Source organism: Lepus europaeus, chromosome 16 (assembly GCF_033115175.1).
Source record: "Lepus europaeus isolate LE1 chromosome 16, mLepTim1.pri, whole genome shotgun sequence".
NCBI lineage: Eukaryota > Metazoa > Chordata > Mammalia > Lagomorpha > Leporidae > Lepus > Lepus europaeus.
Genome location: NC_084842.1, coordinates 5,574,503 through 5,593,568, shown reverse-complemented (window position 1 = coordinate 5,593,568; position 19,066 = coordinate 5,574,503). Strand labels below are relative to the sequence as shown.

The 19,066-nt window shown below is 46.6% G+C and overlaps 1 protein-coding gene across 3 annotated transcripts in view; it reads left to right on the top strand.

Moving 5' to 3' along the window:
• Window positions 1–9,769: 9,769 nt before the first annotated feature.
• DDHD2 (DDHD domain containing 2) overlaps window positions 9,770–19,066 on the top strand; it is a 29,167-nt gene continuing 19,870 nt past the window's right edge. For 2 of the 3 annotated variants that reach the window (XM_062213706.1, XM_062213705.1), the window contains exons 1-6: window positions 9,770–9,874; window positions 10,690–10,920; window positions 11,516–11,706; window positions 13,264–13,353; window positions 13,815–13,935; window positions 17,045–17,134. In XM_062213706.1, coding sequence (XP_062069690.1) covers window positions 10,698–10,920; window positions 11,516–11,706; window positions 13,264–13,353; window positions 13,815–13,935; window positions 17,045–17,134 — 715 coding nt within the window. In that variant the 5' untranslated portion in view covers window positions 9,770–9,874; window positions 10,690–10,697. The remainder of the gene's footprint in view (window positions 9,875–10,689; window positions 10,921–11,515; window positions 11,707–13,263; window positions 13,354–13,814; window positions 13,936–17,044; window positions 17,135–19,066) is intronic. The other variant, XM_062213704.1, reaches the window with a different exon arrangement.

Below are 19,066 nucleotides of genomic sequence, written 5' to 3'. Positions count from 1 at the left end.
TTCTTTATCCACTCTTCAGTTGATGGACATTTAGGTTGATCCCATGTTTTACCCTGCCACTGAGTTGACCATCTTGGTTGGGTCTAGAATTCTAGGAAATGCTTGTTGGATTTATACACTTTATGCGTAAAGAGGTATGGGAGTATCTGGGCTTTTGAAGGCATTGTTCTACTGTCTCGTAGTTTCCAGAATTGCTTTTGAGACACATAGGCTTCTGATTCATGACGCTTTGCATAAAACCCGATTTTTGTTTCTGGGACCTACTAGGATTATTATTTCTTTCTCTGTTTTGTGGGTCATTTTCACCCATTGTGCTAGGCACATTTTATTCTGGAAACTCAGGTCCTTAAATCCTCTGAAATTGTCTCATTTGTTTGTTGGTTTCCCCTCTCCTCTCCAGTATTCTCTTTTACTTTCTAGAATTACTACTGTTTTGACTGCAGATCTCATAGATTGGTTCTTTTTTTTTTTTTTTATAAGATTTATTTTATTTATTTGAAAGAGTTACAGAGAGAGGTGGAGAGAGAGAGAGAGAGAGAGAGAGAGATAGGTCTTCCATCTGCTGGTTTTCTCCCCAAAGGGCTGCAATGGCCAAAGCTGGGCCAATCTGAAGCCAGGAGCCAGGAGCTTCTTCCCAGTCTCCCATGTGGGTGCAGGGCCATCTTCTGCTGCTTTCCCAGGCACATTAGCAGGGAGCTGGAATGGAAGTGGAGCATCAGGACTTGAACAGGTGTCTATATGGGATGCCGGTGCTGCAGGCCAGGACTTTAACCTGCTGTACCACAGCGCCAGCCCTCAGAGATTGTTTTTAATTTTCTTATGTTTCTCCCCTACCTCATATTTTGCCTTTCTTCTGTACTTTTCAGGACATTCATACAACTTTAACTTTCAACTCTTTGTTGGATTTTACAGTTTTTTTTTTATCATATTCTTTTTTCATATTTTTAATTTCTAAGGATATTTTTTGTCTCCTTTTATGTATTCTCATTTTTGGTATAGCATCTTACATCTCTGAAGATATTGATGATAATTTTTTAATGATGTCAGATTTCTTTCAAAATTCCTTCTCCCTTTTTTAGCCTCCATGTTTACTCTGTTAGATGTTCTTGGATACCTGCTAGTTCTTGGTTGTGCTTTCTACAGTATGATGTTATTACACTGGAGGCCCAAAATCATTTCTAGAGAATGCTTTCCACGTGGGCCTAGTGGTACAGAGGATGAAGCTGCTACTTGGGATGCCTGCCCCTCATATGGGAAGGCTGGTTTGAGTCCTAGCTACTCCCATTCATCTTCCTGCTAATGTGCCGGGAAGGCAGCGGATGGTGACTCAAGGCCCACCACCCGCATGGGAGACCAGATGAATTTCCTGGCTCTTGATTTTGGCCTGGCCCAGCTCTGGCTGTTGTGGCCATTTGGGGAGTGAGCCAGAAGATGGAAGATCTTTCTGAATTTTCCTTCTGTTATTCTGCCTTTCAAATAAATAAGTCTTTTTAAAAATGTTCCCTCTGTATTCTTTTTCATTATTTTTCTCATACGCTTTCTTGGATGGGGATGGATATTTGAACACTGAAGTCAAGGAGGTGAGACTCTGGGTACTTTTCATTCTATGTGAAAACAGGTTGGTTTTAGAGTCCATGGTGGCTTCTATCGTTAGAATAGTGAGCACATTTGTAGTGAGGCAAAGTATGTGCCAACTGCTACCAGTATTTAGTGTCGGCACATTTTTCTCTCAGCCACCCTTAAATGTCCTTTTATTTTGCAATATATGCTGCATCTTACAGGCTAAAGCCACGGGTAATATTGCTGAATAAAATTCTCAGTTCTTGAATTACAGGTAAGCAAATAATTTTTAATATTGATATGACTCATGGCAATGTTTAAAATAGTCTGTACTAGGGGCCGGCACTGTTGCGCAGCGGGTTAACGCCCTGGCCTGAAGTGCCAGCATCCCATAAGGGCGCCGGTTCTAGTCCCGCCTCTCCTCTTCCAATCCAGCTCTCTGCTGTGGCCTGGGAAAGCAGTAGAAGATGGCCCAAGTCCTTGGGCCCCTGCACCCACGTGGGAGACCCGGAAGAAGCTCCTGGCTCCTGGCTTCGGACTGGGGCAGCTCTGGCCGGTGAGGCCAACTGGGGAGTGAACCATCAGACGGAAGACTTCTCTCTCTCTCTGCCTCCCCTCTCTCTGTGTAACTCTGACTTTCAAATAAATAAATATTTAAAAAAAATAAAAGTCTGTACTAAAAGATAATTTGCTGCTTATGTGAAATTCATGTTTAACTGTACTATATTCTTTAATTGAAGTTTCATTAGAAACAGACACAGGGGCCAGTGTTGTGGTGCAGTGGGTTAAGACCCAAGTATTTTAAGTCCCAGCCACCTGCATGGGAGACCTGGGCTGAGTTCCTGGCTCCTGGCTTTGGCCTGGCCCAACCCTGACTGTTTCAGTCATTTGGGAAATGAACCAGTGAATGGAAGATCTCTCTCTCCACTGTCTGTGTCTCCCTCTCTCTACCTCTGCCTTTTAAATAAAACAAAAAGAGGGAAAGAAAGACACACAGGATTCATGTATCCTGTCCCAGTTCTCCCCAGTGCTCACATGCTGCAAACTTCACTGATGTCATAACCTGGGTACTGACATTGATACAGTCAAGACAGGAACAATTCCCAAGTCACAGTTGTCTTTCCTGCATCTTTTTTCTTCTTCTTTTTTTTTTTTTTTAAAGGCTTAAAGGGAGAGACAGCGAGGTCTTCCATCTGCTGGTTTACTCCCCAAATGGCCGCAGCTGGGCCAGGCCAAAGCCAGGAGCCAGGAGCTTCTTCCAGGTCTCCCACGTGGGTGCAGGGGCCCAAGGATTGGGCCATCTTCTGCTTTCCCAGGCCACAGCAGAGAGCTGGATTGGAAGTGGAGCAGCTGAGACTAGAGCCGGGGCTCCTATAGGATGCCAGCACAGCAGGCAGCGGCTTAACCTGTGGTGTCCCTCTCCTGGATCCTTTACAGCTGCATACTTCCTCTGTTTCCCCATAGTAAATTTTTTTTTTTTTTTTTTTTGACAGGCAGCATTAGAGTTATAGACAGTGAGAGAGAGACAGAGAGAAAGGTCTTCCTTCCATTGGTTCACTCACCTAATTGCTGCCACGGCTGGCACTGCGCCGATCCAAAGCCAGGAGCCAGGTGCTTCCTCCTGGTCTCCCATGTGGGTGCAGGGGCCCAAGCACCTGGACCATCCTCCACTGCCTTCCCGGTCCACAGCAGAGAGCTGGACTGGAAGAGGAGCAACCGGGACTAGAACCCGGGGTGCTGGCACCACAGGGGGAGGATTAGCCAAGTGAGCCACGGCGCCAGCCCACATAGTAAACTTTTACCCTGGCAACTAGCAATCTGTCATTTCAGGAATGTTACGTTAGTAGTGCCTGTAGTCTCAAGAGACTGGCTTCTTTCCCTCTCAGTACATCCTCTTGAGATTTACCCAAGTTGTTTCTTCTATCAGTAATCAGTCCTGATTGCTAAATCGTAGTCACTTTTTGGTGTGGATGTATCACAGCCTAATCACTGTCCTTGAGGTGCATCCGGTTGCTTTCAGTTTGGGACTATGACGAACACAGCTGCTATGAAGATTCATGTATAGGTTTTTGGTGTCTTCATTTCTTGTTAAGCACGTCCTAGGAGTGCAGTAATGGGTCATAGGGTAGTTGCATGTCTGTTTTCCCAGTCTGCCTGTGCCACTTTACCTTTCTCCTAGCTACGTACGAGTTTTCTCTGTGTGCTTTCCAGTCATGAGTGCCATCACAATTTTGTATTTCAGCCACTCTGCTAGGAGGGTTAGTGACTCCTCATGGTGGTTCTAACAGTTCACGATGTCAGATTTATCTTTGCATGTCCATATTTGCCATCTGTGTATTCTGTTCGGTGAAGCGTCTGTTTTCTAACTGGATTTATTTTAATAAACTTTCATTCTTGGACTAGATTGACAGAAACTTGTGATGTTACGGAGTTCCTATTTATCTCTCACCCAGTTTCCTCTATTATTGACACCTTAAATCAATGTCAAACATTTGTCATAATTAATGAGCCAAAACTGATTCATTCTTACTAATTAAAGTTCATATTTTATTCAGATTTCCTTAGTTTTAACTAATAGTCCTTTATTTATTTTTTTCAGGACACCACATCACATTCAGTCATCGTGTCTTTGTACAGGGTAAAATACCCAAGGGTTCTTGTCCAGTGTGTATGCCAAAGAAAACATGAAAACCAGTGGTTTCAGCTATAAGCAGAAAGGAATTCACTGGATTGTGCCAAGCCTGGAGCAAGGTAGTCTAGTGGTCCAAAACCAAGTTTCCCTGAACAGCCAGGATTTAGAAGTTCCATAAAACTTGACGGGCTTGCTACTAGGGAAGCTACACATGTCCAGTAAGTTTGAGAGAAATTTTGGGAGGGATTATGGATATTCAAAAAGGGGTGGGTACATGTACCCACTAAGGCTTTTTTTTTTTTTTAAAGATTTGTTTGTTTACTTGAAAGAGTTACAGAGAGAAGGAGAAGGAGAAAGAGATCTTCCACCTGCTGGTTAACTCCCCAAATGGCTGCAACCACCAGGGCTGAACCAGGTAGAAGCCAGGAGCCAGGAGCTTCATCCAGGTCTCCCAGGTAGGTGGCAGGGACAAGTACTTATTCTGCTGTTTTCCCAGGTGCATTACTAGTGAGCTGGATCAGAGGTGGAGCAGCCGGTACCTAAGCTGGCATTCTAGGCAGCGGCTTAACTTGCTGTACCACAGTGCCGGTCCTGTTTTTCTTCTTAATGTTATTTATTTACTTGAAAGGCAGAGTTTCAGAGAGAGAGGAAACACACACACACACACACAGTGAGAATTATCTTCCATTCACTGGTTCACTCCCCCAAATGGCCACATTGGCAGAGGCTGTGCCAAGCTGTAGCCAGGAGCTTCATCTGTGTCTCCCATGTGGGTGGCAGTGACCCAAGTACTTGGGCCATCTTCCACTGTTTTCCCAGGAGCTGGATCAGAAGAAGTAGAGCCGCTGGGACACCAACCGGCCCTCCAGTACAAGATGTCAGTGTTGCAGGCTGTGGCCTAACCCGCTGAGCCCCAATGCTTGCACCATATGCCCACTAAGTTATCCATGTTACATGTTCAGTGGAGGTGGAGATATTTTTAAAAATTTATTGTAATTATTTAAGAGGCAGAGATACACAGAAAGCTCCTAGCCACCAGTTCCTTCCCCAAATGCCCACACAGTCCCTGGCTGGGACTGAAGCCAGGTATCAGGAACTCAATCCAGGTCTCCCATGTAAGTGGCAGGAACCCAATTTCTTCCGTCATCCCCGCTGCCTCCCAGGGTCTGCATTAGCAGGAAGGTGGAATCAGGAATCAGAGCAGGAACTGAACCCACTGTATTCAGGTGTGGGATGCAGGTGTCTTGAGTGGCATCTTAAATGTTAGCCTTCATGGCAGCCCTGAAATATTTTTGATCTGTGGTTGGTTGTGTCCTTGGGTATGGAGTATACTGCCATTATTGTGTGGCCTTTTTATTTTATTTTTTAAAAAGAAAACCTCCCTCTAAAACCCTTCCTGCCTTTCAGGCACTGCAAGATGCTCCAAGCTCTTGCATATTTCCTATTCCAGTTCTCAAATAAAATAAACATCTTTATGGAGCCCTGGTTCTTCTTGCTGAAGAACGATGTTAGAAGCCAAGATCTGGGGCCATCCTGTGGCATGGTGGGTGGTGCCACCCTCTGCGATGCTGGCATCCCACACAGGGGCTGGTTCATGTCTGGCTTCCAATCAAGCCCCCTGCTAACGGCCTGAGAAAAGCATCGGATCCTCCCCCTGCTATCCATGTGGGAGACCTGGAAGGAAGCGCTTGTCTCCTGGATTCAACCTGGCCCGGCCCTGGCCATTGTGGCCATTTGGGGAGTGAATCAACAGATGAAAGATCAAGATCTGGCCTCTATTTTTTTAATCTTCTCACCACTGAGTTTTAAGAGTTCTTCACAGTTGCTAGCTAATAGTCCTTTTTCAGATAGGTATTTTGCAAATATTTTATCCTAGTATGCAATTTGTCTTTATCCTCTTACCAGTCTTTCACAGAAAGCTCTTAATTTTGATGAAGTCCATTTTATCTTTTCTTTTCTTTTTTTTTTTCTTTTAAGGATGGGGCTTTTGCAGGCTCCTGGCTGTTTGCATGTATTTGGGGAATGAACTGCTGATGGAACAAAGGTGTTTCTCTTGCCCTCTTTCATTCAAATAAAACTAAAAAAAAAAAAAAAAAAAAAAAAAAGTCAAATTAATGCCCCCCCCAAAAAACCCCTGAAAACATTTTTAAGCTCCATGTACCCATGCATAGTGTCTTAATAATAAGCTTTATCTTTGAGCTTTTTAAAAACCCACTGTATTGGTTAAATGCTTCAGTGTTGCAACAGAGACCTTATACCCCACAGAACCTAAAATATTTATCTGGCCTTTTACAAAGGAAAGTTTGCTGCTTTTTGCACTAGAAAATTAAATGAGAAAAAGGTTATTTCACATTCTACCATTTTGTTTAAAGATTTACTTATTTAATTGAAAATAGAGAGATCTTTCATCTGCCAGTTCAGTCACCAAATGGCCACAACTGCCAGCGTTGGGCCAGGCTGAAGCCAAGAGCCAGGAGCTCCATCCAGGTCTCCCACATGGGCAGCAGGAACCTCAGCATTTGGGCCATTTTCTGCTGCTCTCCCAGGCGCATTAGCAGGAGCTAGATCAGAAGTGGAGAGGCCCAGTGGTGCCCGTATGGGAAACCAGCTTCCTAGCTACAGCTTAATCTGCTCTGCCACAACGCCAGTCTCCGGCAGAAGTTTTCTTGAAAACAAAGTGAGCTGGTCACTTCAAGGAAAACATCTGAAAAAATATTTTTTGCTACTGATAAAATTTGATCCTTAGGAAGAAATTTTTTTTTAATTTGAAGGCAGAGGGAAACATAGAGACAGACGTTCTATATGCTGGCAATAGCAGGCCTGGGTCAGGCTGAAGCGCAGAGCCTGGAACTCAGTCCGAGTCGCCCGCCCCCGTGGCAGGGACTCGGCACATAAGCCAGCACGTGCTGTTTCCCAGGGTGCAGGTTAGCAGGAAGCTGGAGCCGGAAGCGGAGCCAGGACGTAACCGGACCCAGGATGCAGGGGTCTCGAGTGTTTTCATCGCTGTGCCAAATGCTTGTCCCAGAAGTAGAATTTGAGAAAAACTTGTATCTGCTACTGTGACACTTTACAGCTTACCAATACTTAAGATGTTTTTGATGAGATAAATTTTTTTTTGAAAAATTGCATGTTTAAATATGCTAACATTTGGAAGATCCGCATAGCTCAGTGAACTGGTATTTTTCCAAATGAACAGCACATGGTATCATAAATTTTACATGGGTGGAAGATCCATTCCAAGTGCAAGACAGATGAGTGGACCCTAACTGTATCAGAATATGAAAACTTCATTGATACCCTTTCAACTGCCGTTTGTGGAATTATGAGTGTAATGCACAAGAATGAATGTACACAATTATCTAAAAATACTATTGAGATACTCACTGCTTCTCCAGACACATGCCTGAGTGAGGCTGGATTGTCTTCATACATTCCAGCCATAATCAAAATGCAACAGGTTGAACGCAGCTGCAGTTTGAATGTAATTCAGCCTCTAAACACATACACTGGTTCAAACTCCAAAGTCTTAATGCTTCTAAGAGGGTGAAAATTTAATCCAATTATGGTGTTTGGGAAGATTAGATAGGATCAGGTTGTTGGGGAGGGGCCCCCGTGGCTGAATCCGGTGGCTTCAGACAGTTGTACGCGATGCCTGTCTCCTGCCGCGTGATGCCTCGTGCCACCGCAAGCCTCTGCCAGCAAAAAGACCACTGCTCGAGGGAGAACCAGTGGGTTCCATCCAGTCTTGGACTGCGAGCCCAAGCATCTTTCCCCTCATAAGTCTGCCTGCATGAAGTATTTTATTGTAGTATAGAAAAACTGACACACACAGAAGCAAATATGAGAATCCAGTCGTTTTCTATTAATCCACACATGAAGGCAGTTTACATAAAGGAAGGCCAGGCTTCTGATTTTTAAAAATTATTTTGGAGGCCGGTGCTGTGGCATAGTAGGCTAAGCCTCCACCTGCAGTGCCGGCATCCCATATGGGCCCTGGTTTTGTCCTGGCTGCTCCACTTCCGATCTAGCTCCCTGCTAATGGCCTGGGAAAGCAGTGGAAGATGACCCACATGGGAGACCTGGAAGAAGCTCCTGCCTCCTGGCTTCAGATTGGCCCAGCTTCTTTGTCTCTCCCTCTCTCTAACTCTGCCCTTCAAATAAATAAAAAATTTTTTTTAATTTTTGGACAAGTTATTTTCCCTAAGTTATTCATTTTAAATCGGCTACTGTTTAATTTCTGTTACAGTCAATAGAGATCAATATTAACCTACATAAACGGAATCCTTTAGGGTATTCAATAATTAGGTGGGGATGGCAGGCACCTCGGCTCAATAGGCTAATCCTCCGCCTGCGGGTTCTAGTCCCGGTTGGGGCGCCAGATTCTGTCCCGGTTGCCCCTCTTCCAGTCCAGCTCTCTGCTGTGGCCCAGGAGTGCAGTGGAGGATGGCCCAAGTGCTTGGGCCCTGCACCTGCATGGGAGACCAGGAGGAAGCGCCTGGCTTCTGGCTTCGGATCAGTGCAGCACGCCGGCTGCAGCGGCCATTAGGGGGTGAACCAATGGAAAAGGAAGACCTTTCTCTCTCTCTCTGTCCACTCTGCCTGTCAAAATAATAATAATAATTAGGTGGGAAACCACTTGAGAACAGCGGGTAGGGGGGCTGCAGCTGGCCGTGGAGGTAGAGCCGCTGAGTTCCAGTTACCTCTCACCTGCCTCCCCGAGCCGGTGTTAGGTCGGCTGCAGGCCCTGAGGTCGGGCACGCTGGGTTGGTGACGGCCCGGCCGGCTGAGTCATTCCACCTGTCTGCCTGCTCGTGGGATCACACTCAGGACGGGGCCTAGCGCATGCTAAGACCTCAGCGGATGCGAGCAGCTCGGCTCCCCTGCTACCTGGAGGAGGGGACGCAGGCCTGGCTCGCACCTGCCGGGAGCAGGTCTAAAGAAATCGTGGACCTGCGCGTGGGGCTAACGCGTTAGACACTTCCTTCCTCTGCTTCCGTGGAAGTAAAAGCGAGGACACGGCCTACAGTCCGCCTCGACGTTGGAAAGGTCTTTAGAACCCAGAGGGATTACTCGAGGGGGCCCGTGCGCTGGGAAACCCCTTTAGAGAGTTCCTCTTCGTCTCCCAGCTCCAGCCTCTAGTCCTGTCCGGTCCTCCGCCCCGCGTTCTCGCGGCACACGCACACGCGGGGGCGCGGGCAAAGCCGCACAGATCGCGCTCGTCACTCGCCGGCGCCCGCGCCCCACCGCCTCCGACCGCGCTCCCGCCCGGGGCCCCGCTGCGGCTCCGGGGGCTGTCACGGAGGCCGGCCCCCGGCTCCCAGCAGCATCACCCACCTCTCCCTCTTCAAAGACGCCGCGAGGGCACGCGCCGCGCCCCGCCCCGCTCGCGCGCCCCTGGCTTCCTGCCCGCAGGAGGAGCCACGTCTCGCGCGACAACCTCCGCTTCTCGCGACACTTCCCGCCGGGCCCCTGCAGCCGCGCAACCCCGCCCTTCGTTCCCGCGCCGGCGCCCGGGAGCCGCCTCACCTGTCCTCGCGCCGGCCCGGCCCGCTGCTCCCCCGCGGGGAGGGCGGCCCCGCAGGCTCCGCCCCGCCCTGCCCGGGCCCGTGGGACCGGCGGCGGGGCCATGTCGTGCCCGCCTCAGCGAGGGTCGGAGAGCGTGGGAGGCGGCGGGGCTGCCAGGTGAGTTCGTCGGGAGCCGCCGGCGTGGCGGACGCGCGGTGGTGGGAGGGCTGGGGCGCCGGCGCGGGTGACCTGAAGCCCCGGGAAGGCGCCGGGCAGGTCTGTGGTGGGTGCCGGCGGGGCGAGGCCAGACCCCGAGCCGGGACGGGGAGGCGTGGGCAGGCGGACCCGCCCGGGGGGTCGCGCCGTCGGAGCGAGCGAGGAGCTTGGGGCCGGGAGGCCGGAGCGCGCGCTCCGAGCGGCCCCGGGCCCCGGGGGCTGGGGTCTGCCGGGCCGGGCTGCTGCCGGGCGCACGCCCCAGGCGGGGCAGGCGGCGGGAGGCTTCTGGGGTCACCGGGTTCCTTGGCGCCCCAGGCGGCGGGCGGGCGCGCCTGCGCACCGCGGCCTCGCGGTTCGTGCACCGCCTGGTGAAGCCCGGGTCGGGGAGCGGAGTGAGCGGCTCTGCTGCGCGGGGTAGAATGCGGTGGTGCGGTCAGCGCGCAGCGCGGGGCTTGGTGGACGTGGCAGCGGCGTCCGGCCCTTGCCCCAGGGACACATGTGTCAGTCGAATTTGAACTCGGCCGTGGGTTTCTCGTGCTTTATGATGTACTGTTAGGAGCTCGGCGCACAAATGGTAGATCCAACAGAAGCATTCTGTTTAAACTCTCCCCATCCAGCTGTGAATTTATGTTCCTTGTATTTTAAAGCAGGCAGCCCCCTTATGTCTTGGCAGAAATGCCCAGTTTTGTGTGTGTGTGTGTGTGTGTGAACAGTTGCACCGTTAAATAGAAGATTCATTTTCCCAGTAGCTGTGTTTTTCAAATCTTCTCTTTCAGAGAGCGAGATGTCAGCGGTGCAGTCACACCAGGAGCAGCTGTCCCAGTCGGATCCGTCTCCATCCCCAAACTCATGTAGTTCCTTTGAGCTCATCGACATGGATGCTGCCGGCGGTTTGTACGAACCGGTTTCTCCACATTGGTTCTACTGTAAGACCGTGGATTCTAAGGAGACATGGATTCCCTTTAACTCTGAGGATTCACAGCAGCTGGAGGAGGCGTATGGCTCCGGTAAGGCGAGCGTGAGGGCTGGGAGTGTCGGCTCTGTAGTGAGTGCAGTCACACTCATTGTGGACTTCTCAGCAATTTCTTTCAGCATTTTAGATGGAAGTTTTGCATTATGTACCCAGTGAAAACAGTACATATTGTAATTTCTGTATAATTTGCCAGGTATTTTTTATGTTCTAACTCATGTGTCAATTTTTGCTTATAAAGAGAGAGATTGTGTGGTGGATGGCCCATTGCAGAATAATGAACCCTGTTCCTTTCTTTTATGAAATATCTACACTTTGATCCATCAAGCAAAAAATTGAGAAAAATCATTTTATATACAGTTCTTTTTTTCTTTTAAAGGGGAACTGCTATCTTTCCTCAGAAAGAGAATAAAACTAGGTAGTTGTTTTTTTTTTTTTTTTCATGTTTCATTAAAATCAACAGGCTTTGATGGTTTATGGTTAGGGAAAAAAGAGTAGGAATTAAATTCCATTTTGTTGGCTGTGTAGCCGAGTAAGTATGTTTCACAGTATTGTTTTGGAGTATAACCCAGACTTGTGCTTTGGAGATTTATTTTGAAATACGTACTTCTCCCCTTTGTGCTGCTTGGTAGGAAAGGACTGTAATGGGAGAGTGGTCCCCACGGACGGGGGCAGATACGATGTTCATCTGGGGGAGAGGATGCGGTATGCCGTTTACTGGGATGAGCGGGCGTCGGAAGTGAGGCGGTGTACCTGGTTCTACAAGGGAGACAAAGATAACAAATACGTTCCCTACTCAGAGAGCTTCAGCCAAGTTTTAGAGGTATTCCTTTAACCATCCCTTTTTTTCTTTCCATCATTTCTTTATTTTTTTCCTTCTGTTACTTATCTCTTAAGTAACTTAAGTTCTTGTGACTGACTTTATGAAATTTCCCAGAAGAGTTTGGTTCTGTCTGTATCACATTTTATAGTGTTTCTTTTTGCAAATTGTTTTCAGATTTTTAAAAAAATATTTGCTTATTTTTTGAAAGGCAGAGTTACAGAGAGGCAGAGAGAGAGAGAGAGAGAGAGAGAGAGAGAGAGGTCTTCCATCTGCTGATCCACTCCCCAGATTGCTGCAACGTCCAGAGCTGGGCCAATCCGAAGCCAGGAGCCAGAAGCTTCTTCCTGGTCTCCTATGCGGGTACAGGAGCCCAAGGATTTGAGTCATTTTGTACTACTTTCCCAGGCCATAGCAGAGAGCTGGATCAGAAGTGGAGCAGCCAGGACTCAAACTGGAGCCCATATGGGATGCTGGCACTGCAGGCGGCAGCTTTACCCACTGTGCCACAGCACCGGCCTCTATTTTCAGATTTTAAAATACAATGGCCTCTGCTGTGGTACAGTGGGTTGATCCAGTACCAGTTCTAGTTCTGGCTGCTCCTCTTCTAATTCAGCTCTCTGCAGTGGCTTGGGAGGGCAGTGGAAGATGGCCCAAGTGCTTGGGTCGTTGCACTCGTGTGGGAGACCTGGAGAAAGTTCCTGGCTCCTGGCTTCGGATTGGCTCAGCTCCAGCAGTTGTGGCCATTTGGGGAGTGGACCAGCAGATGGAAGACCTTTCTGTCTCTCCTTCTCACTGTCTGTTAACTCTGCTTCTCAAATAAATATATAAAATCTTAAAAAAAAAAGAAATACAATGGAAACTATATTATGCCTTTTAAAAAAATATGTGTTTATTTGAAAGATAAAGTGACAAAGAAGAAGGGATCTTCTATCAGCTGATTTGCCATCCAAATGGCCAAATAGCCAAGTCTGGTTCGGGCCAAAAGCAGGAGCCAGGAACTCCATCCTATTATCCCTCAAGGGTAGCAGGGGCCCATGGGTAGCCCTTGGACTATCTTCTGCTGCCTTCCCGAGTACATTAGCAGGAAACTGGAGCAGATGGACCCAAATCAGCACTCAGATAGGGGATGCCTGCATGCTACAATGCCAGCCCCTTTTAATGTAAATAAAATGTTTTTCCTAAAGGAAATTAAAAATGGCAATTATTGTTAATACCTAGACTGTGGATCCCAGGATTGATTTTTTTTTTTTTTACTTTTATTTTTCTTACTCTGAAAATCGAACTTTGTTTTACTTAAATTAGAGTAGAATATTAATATTGACAGAAATATCTAAAAGCGTGTACAGTTATTTGTTAAAATGATGGAATTACAAGTGATTTTTTTTCATTGGCCTGTGCTATTATCTTGTAATTTTAAAGGAATTTTAAAATTTGATAAATTGGATGGAGTGTGATGTTCTTTTTGAAACTTATTAATTTAATAGTATTATTGTGAATACGTACTTTTTAAAATAAAAAAGCTATTAGGTAAATCTAATGAACTGCGTTTCTTTTAAGGAAACTTACATGCTTGCTGTAACTCTAGATGAATGGAAAAAGAAACTGGAGTCTCCCAACAGAGAAATTATTATATTACACAATCCAAAGGTAAAGTGAAGTAAAGCATTTCTCTGATGTTGGGCTCAAAGGGTAAGTGCACTGATAGAACTTAATTGGCTGCATTTCCCTATGGGCTCTCCGTAGGATAACCTTTGGCAAGTTTGATACTGAATTCACAATTATGAAATGTAAAGCTTGTAGCTGCTACCATTACTTACTCCACCTGCTTGCATGATAGAATTTTCATTGGGAAAATTATGCCACTGTGGATGAAGAAAATCACCAGCATGTTATGTGCACGTGTCTTCTACGTGTAGGGTGTTGTTGAAAGACCTGTTAATCTAATGTATGTTCAGAGTTTTCATTTGAAGCGGTAGGAGTTGCGTATTGAAACTGCCCTTATGGTTTGACTGTGTTTGGAAGACATATTCGTACTCTTCAGAAATGTCTCTGTAGAGAGATGGCTGTGATGCGGAATGCCTTCATTGCTCTGATCTTCTCTGTTGTAGCTCATGGTACATTACCAGCCAGTTGCAGGGTCAGATGAATGGGGGTCGACACCCACTGAGCAGGGGCGACCGAGAACAGTGAAAAGAGGGGTTGAGAACATCTCTGTTGACATTCATTGTGGTAATGTTAATCATTTATTTTTTCCTTTCCACTGATATGCTTGTTTATTCCTTAAATAGTGATGTTTTTTGTTTACCCAAAGTTTTAAAAATGATCTTTAATTATATGGGTGCATTTCAAGTTAAGATTAGAATTACTTCATGTAGGGGCCGGCAATGTGGTGTAGCAGATGAAGCCGCCACCTGCGGTGCTGGCATCCCAAATGGGCGCCAGTTTGTGTCCCGGCTGCTCCACTTCCCATCCAGCTCTCTGCTGTGGCCTGGGAAAGTGGTGTAGGGTGGCCTGGGTCCTTGGGCCCTGCACACGCGCGGGAGATCCAATGGAAGCTCCTGGCTTCAGATTTGCGCAGCTCCAGCCATTGCAGCCGATTGGGGAGTGAACCGGCAGATGGAGGACCTCTCTTTCTCTCTCTCTCCCCCTTTCTTTCTCTCCCTTCCCTTCTCTTTCCTTCTTTCTCTGTGTGGCTCTTTCAAATAAATAGATAAGTCTTAAAACAAAAACAAAAACAAAAACGGATTACTTCATGTACTAAGAGTAAAAATCCCTTTCAGAGCTGCTAAGTACATGTAGTGGGATGGGTACGACTTGGCAGTGCTAATCAGAAGGAACGAAATACAGATGAATTGATTTAGCCCAAATTCTAAGTGTGATTTCACCTTGACTAGATATTTATTCCTGATAATTTTCCGTCCTTGAAGATGGTTAGCTAAGGAGAGCCATTTTTCAGAAAGAACCCAATGGTTATATTCCCTGCTTCCCAGCCAGAGTCACTTGTGTTGGTTTTATGATGTATTTCACTGTATTATAAAGTTCCTTTTGCAGAGATGACGACTCTTGGACGGAGCTTTAGATTTACTGTAATTTAGGAAGATGGTTACATTTAAAAAGTTTAAAAATATTTATTTTTTATTTATTTGAAAGAGAAAGAGATATCTTGAATCTACTGGTTCACTCCCTAAATGCCTGTGACAGCTGGGGCTAGGCCAGGCAAAGCCAGGAGCCAAGAACTCAATCCAGTCTTCCATGTCCCCATGGCTTTCGGGGAAACAGTTATTTTGGCCATCACCTGCTGCCCCCATGGTATGAGTTAGTGGAAAGCTGGAATCAGGAGTTCAACTCAGGCGCTCCAAAATGGGATGTGAACATCCCAAAGACTGTCTTAACTGCTATGCCAAGTCTACCCTGGAATGTCAGGCATTAAAAACGTGTCAGACATTGGGGCCAGCGCTGTGGCATAGTGGGCTAAGCCTCTGTGTGTGGAGCTGGCATCCATAAGAGTGCTGATTCATGTTCTGGCTGGTCCTCTTCTGATCCAGCTCTTTGCTGTGACCTGGGAAAGCAGTAGAGAGGATGGCCCAAGTGCTTGGGCCCCTGCACCTGTGTAGGAGATCCAGAGGAATCTCCTGACTCCTGGCTTCAGATTGGTTAAGCTCTGGCTATTGTGTCCCTTTGGGGGGTGAACCAGCAGATGGGAGACCTTTCTCTCTGCCTCACCTTCTCTCTGTGACTCCACTTCTCAAATAGATTAAGGAAAAAAAATTTTTTTCTCTCTCTTTTTTTTTTTTGACAGGCAGAGTGGACAGAGAGAGACAGAGAGAAAGGTCTTCCTTTGCCGTTGGTTCACCCTCCAATGGCCGCTGCGGCTGGCGTGCTGCGGCCGGCACACCGCGCTGATCCGAAGCCAGGAGCAGGTGCTTCTCCTGGTCTCCCATGGGGTGCAGGGCCCAAGCACTTGGACCATCCTCCACTGCACTCCCTGGCCACAGCAGAGAGCTGGCCTGGAAGAGGGGCAACCGGGACAGAATCCGGCATCCCGACTGGGACTAGAACCCGGTGTGCCGGCGCCGCAAGATGGAGGATTAGCCTACTGAGCTGCGGCACTGGCCAGGAAAAAAAAATTTTTGAAGAGTCAGATGTTACTAGGATAATTGATGAGAATGGAATATTTGATAAAATTATTCTATCAATGTTAAGTTGCCTGGATTTGATAATTATACTGTGGTTATGTAAGGAAATTTTTTTTTTAAGATTTATTTATTTGAAAGGCAGAGTTAAACAGAGAAGGAGAGGCAGAGAGAGAGAGAGAGAGAGAGACAGAGAGAGGTCTTCCATCTGTTGGTTCACTCTCCAGTTGGCTGCAGCAGCCGTAGCTACGCTCATCTGAAGCCAGGAGCCAGGAGCTTCTTCTGGGTCTCCCATGCGGGTGCAGGGGCCCAAGGACTTGGGCCATCTTTTACTGCTCTTCACAGGCCATAGCAGAGAGCTGGATCAGAAGTGGAGGAGCCGGGACTTGAACCAGCACCCATATGGGATGTCAGCACTGCAGGTGGCAGCTTAACCTGCTATGCCACAGCGCTGCCCCCCCACCTTTTTTTTTTTTTTTTTTAAGATCCATGTATTTGCTTGAGAGGCAGAGTTACAGATAGAGAGGGAGAAACAGAGAAAAGTGTTCCATCCCTGGTTCATTCCCCAAATGCCTGCAATGGCTGGAACTGGGTTGATTCAAAGCTAGGAACCAGGAGCTTCTTCCAGGTCTCCCATTTAGGAGCAGGACCCAAGTACTTAGGCCTCTTCCACTGCTTTCCCAGGCCATTAGTAGAGAGCTGGATCAGAAGTGGAGAAACTGGGACTTGAACTGGTACCCACATGGGATGCTGGTGCTGCAGGCAGAGGCTTAACCTATTATGCCACAGCTCTGGCCCCAGGAAATACTTTTATAAAATACACATTAATAAATTAAAAGGTTAAGGAGGTAACGTGAATACAGTATGCTCCCAAATGGTTCAGAAAGATAAATGTGAAAGAGAACAATAGGGAAAATGTAGTTATTAAAATGTTAAATTTGTAAAAAGTGCATAGGAGTTTTTGTACCTTTCCTTCCAGTTTTCTCTAAATTTGTAGTTATTTCAAAATTAAAACATTTTTAAAAATCTGAAAAATTTTTTCATGGATGTTAATTCTGTGGAAACAAAGTGGAATCTTTATCTTCTGTAAATGTATCTGTTCCTTTTGAACTTATCCATATGTACAGCCTGTTCATTGTGAGTGTTTGATTGTGGAACACCTGACTCATTATATACAATAATTTTTCTTTTTCGTTTCTTTACAGGGGAACCTTTACAAATAGATCACTTGGTTTTTGTTGTCCATGGAATTGGACCAGCTTGTGATCTCCGTTTTCGAAGCATTGTACAGTGTGGTAGGTTGGCAAATCATGTAAGATTAGATAATAGAAGGAGAATGTTAGAGCTCCTGTGAGCTTAGATAGAGCCTTGCCTTTGGTCTGTTGTTTTAGCTGCATAATAAGATTTAGAGACAGGTGGCAAGCAGCAAAGCCTCCCTGCTTAGACCCGAAGGGCTGGTAAATGCCTAAGGCTATTGGTTTATACTCTTAACTAAATTTTTTTTTCTTTACTGATTTTATTTGTTGGGCAGGCAGAGAAACAGGCCCAGAGAGATCTCTCATCTGCTGGTTCACACTGTATGTGCCCAGGCTGAAGCTGGGAATCTGGAACTCAGTCTGATCTCCCATGTGGGTAGTGGGGATTCAACTTGAGCATTACCCATGGCCTCCATAGGTATACATTCGCAGGAAGCTGAAATGGAAGAGGGAGCTGGGTCTCTAACCCCAGAGTCTGATAGGCATATAGGCATCCCAAGCAATGTTTAACATTGTGCCAAATGCCTGCCTGATAATTCCTGAGTGAATAATCCATATGAATTAATTGTCTTGGTTCTAACCATTTCAAATTCAGAGCAAACCATAAAAAAGATGAGTTTAATTGAATAACACATTTTTGTAAGTCACTCTGTGATAAACCTCTTGATATTACAATTTTAAGTCATTAGTATAACTTGATTAAGAAAGTTAAAGTCAGGGCCGGTGCTGTGGCATAGAAGGTTAAGCCTCTGCCTGCAGTGGCAGCATCCCATATAGGTGCTGGTTTCAGTCCTGGATGCTCCACTTCCAATTCAGCTCCCTCCTAATAGCCTGGGAAAGTAATGGAAGATGGCCCAAGTGTTTGGGCTGCTGCACCCAGGTGGGAGACCCAAAAGAAACTCCTGGTTCCTGGCTTCGGATTGGCCTGGTTCCAGCTGTTGCAGCCATTTGAGGAGTGAACTAGCAGATGGAAGACCTCTTTTTGTCTCTCTCTAACTCTGCCTCCTAAATAAGTAAATAAATCTTAAAAAAAAGATGGGGAGGGGGGCCGGCACTGTGGCATAGTGGGTAAAGCCACAGTCTGCAGTGCTGGCATCCCTTGGGGCACCGGTTCGAGACCTGGCTGCTCCACTTCTGATCCAGCTCTCTGCTGTGGCCTGGGAAATCAGTAGAAGGTGGCCCAACTCCTTGGGTCCCTGCACCCGCGTGGGAAGACCCAGAGGAAGCTCCTGGCGTCAGATTGGCATAGCTCTGGCTGTTGCAGCCAACTGAAGAGTGAACTAGCGGATGGGAGACCTCTCCCCCCCGTCCCGTGTAACTCTGACTTTCAAATAAATAACTCTTAATAACTCTTTAAAAAATTGACAGTTGATGCACTATTATTAATTCAAATACTTTATTACGATTCTTTTTAAAAAATTAAAGTAATCTAAAACTTGATAGTATTCAAAGTGTGATTTGCCTGATTTAGAGAGTTTTAAGTCCGTTGGATGATAGTGTTATGCACAAACTAGAATTATATTCTGGAAGCCTAAGATCAGTTTGATAGCAAATTTCAAGCAACACTGTCCTTTTTTTAAATATTTATTTTATTTATTTGAAAGCAGAGTTACAGAGAGAGGGAGGTCTTTCATACACTGGTTTACTCCCCAAATGGTTGCAACAGCTGGGGCTGGGCCAGGTGGAAGCCAGGAGCTGCTTCTGGGTCTCCCACATGGATGCAGGGGTCCAAGCACTTGGGCCATCTTCCACTGCTTTCCCAGGCCATAGCAGAGCTGGATCAGAAGAGGAGCAGCTGGGACATGAACCAGGGCCCAAATGGGATGCTGGCACCTCAGGTGGAGACTTAGCCCACCACACCATAGCACTGGCCCCTTTTATAATCTTTATAATCTGGTGGTTGTTTTAGGAATTTATTTTTCAATTCTTTAAAAGATTGTTATTTATTTGGAAGTCAGGTATAGAGGAAGA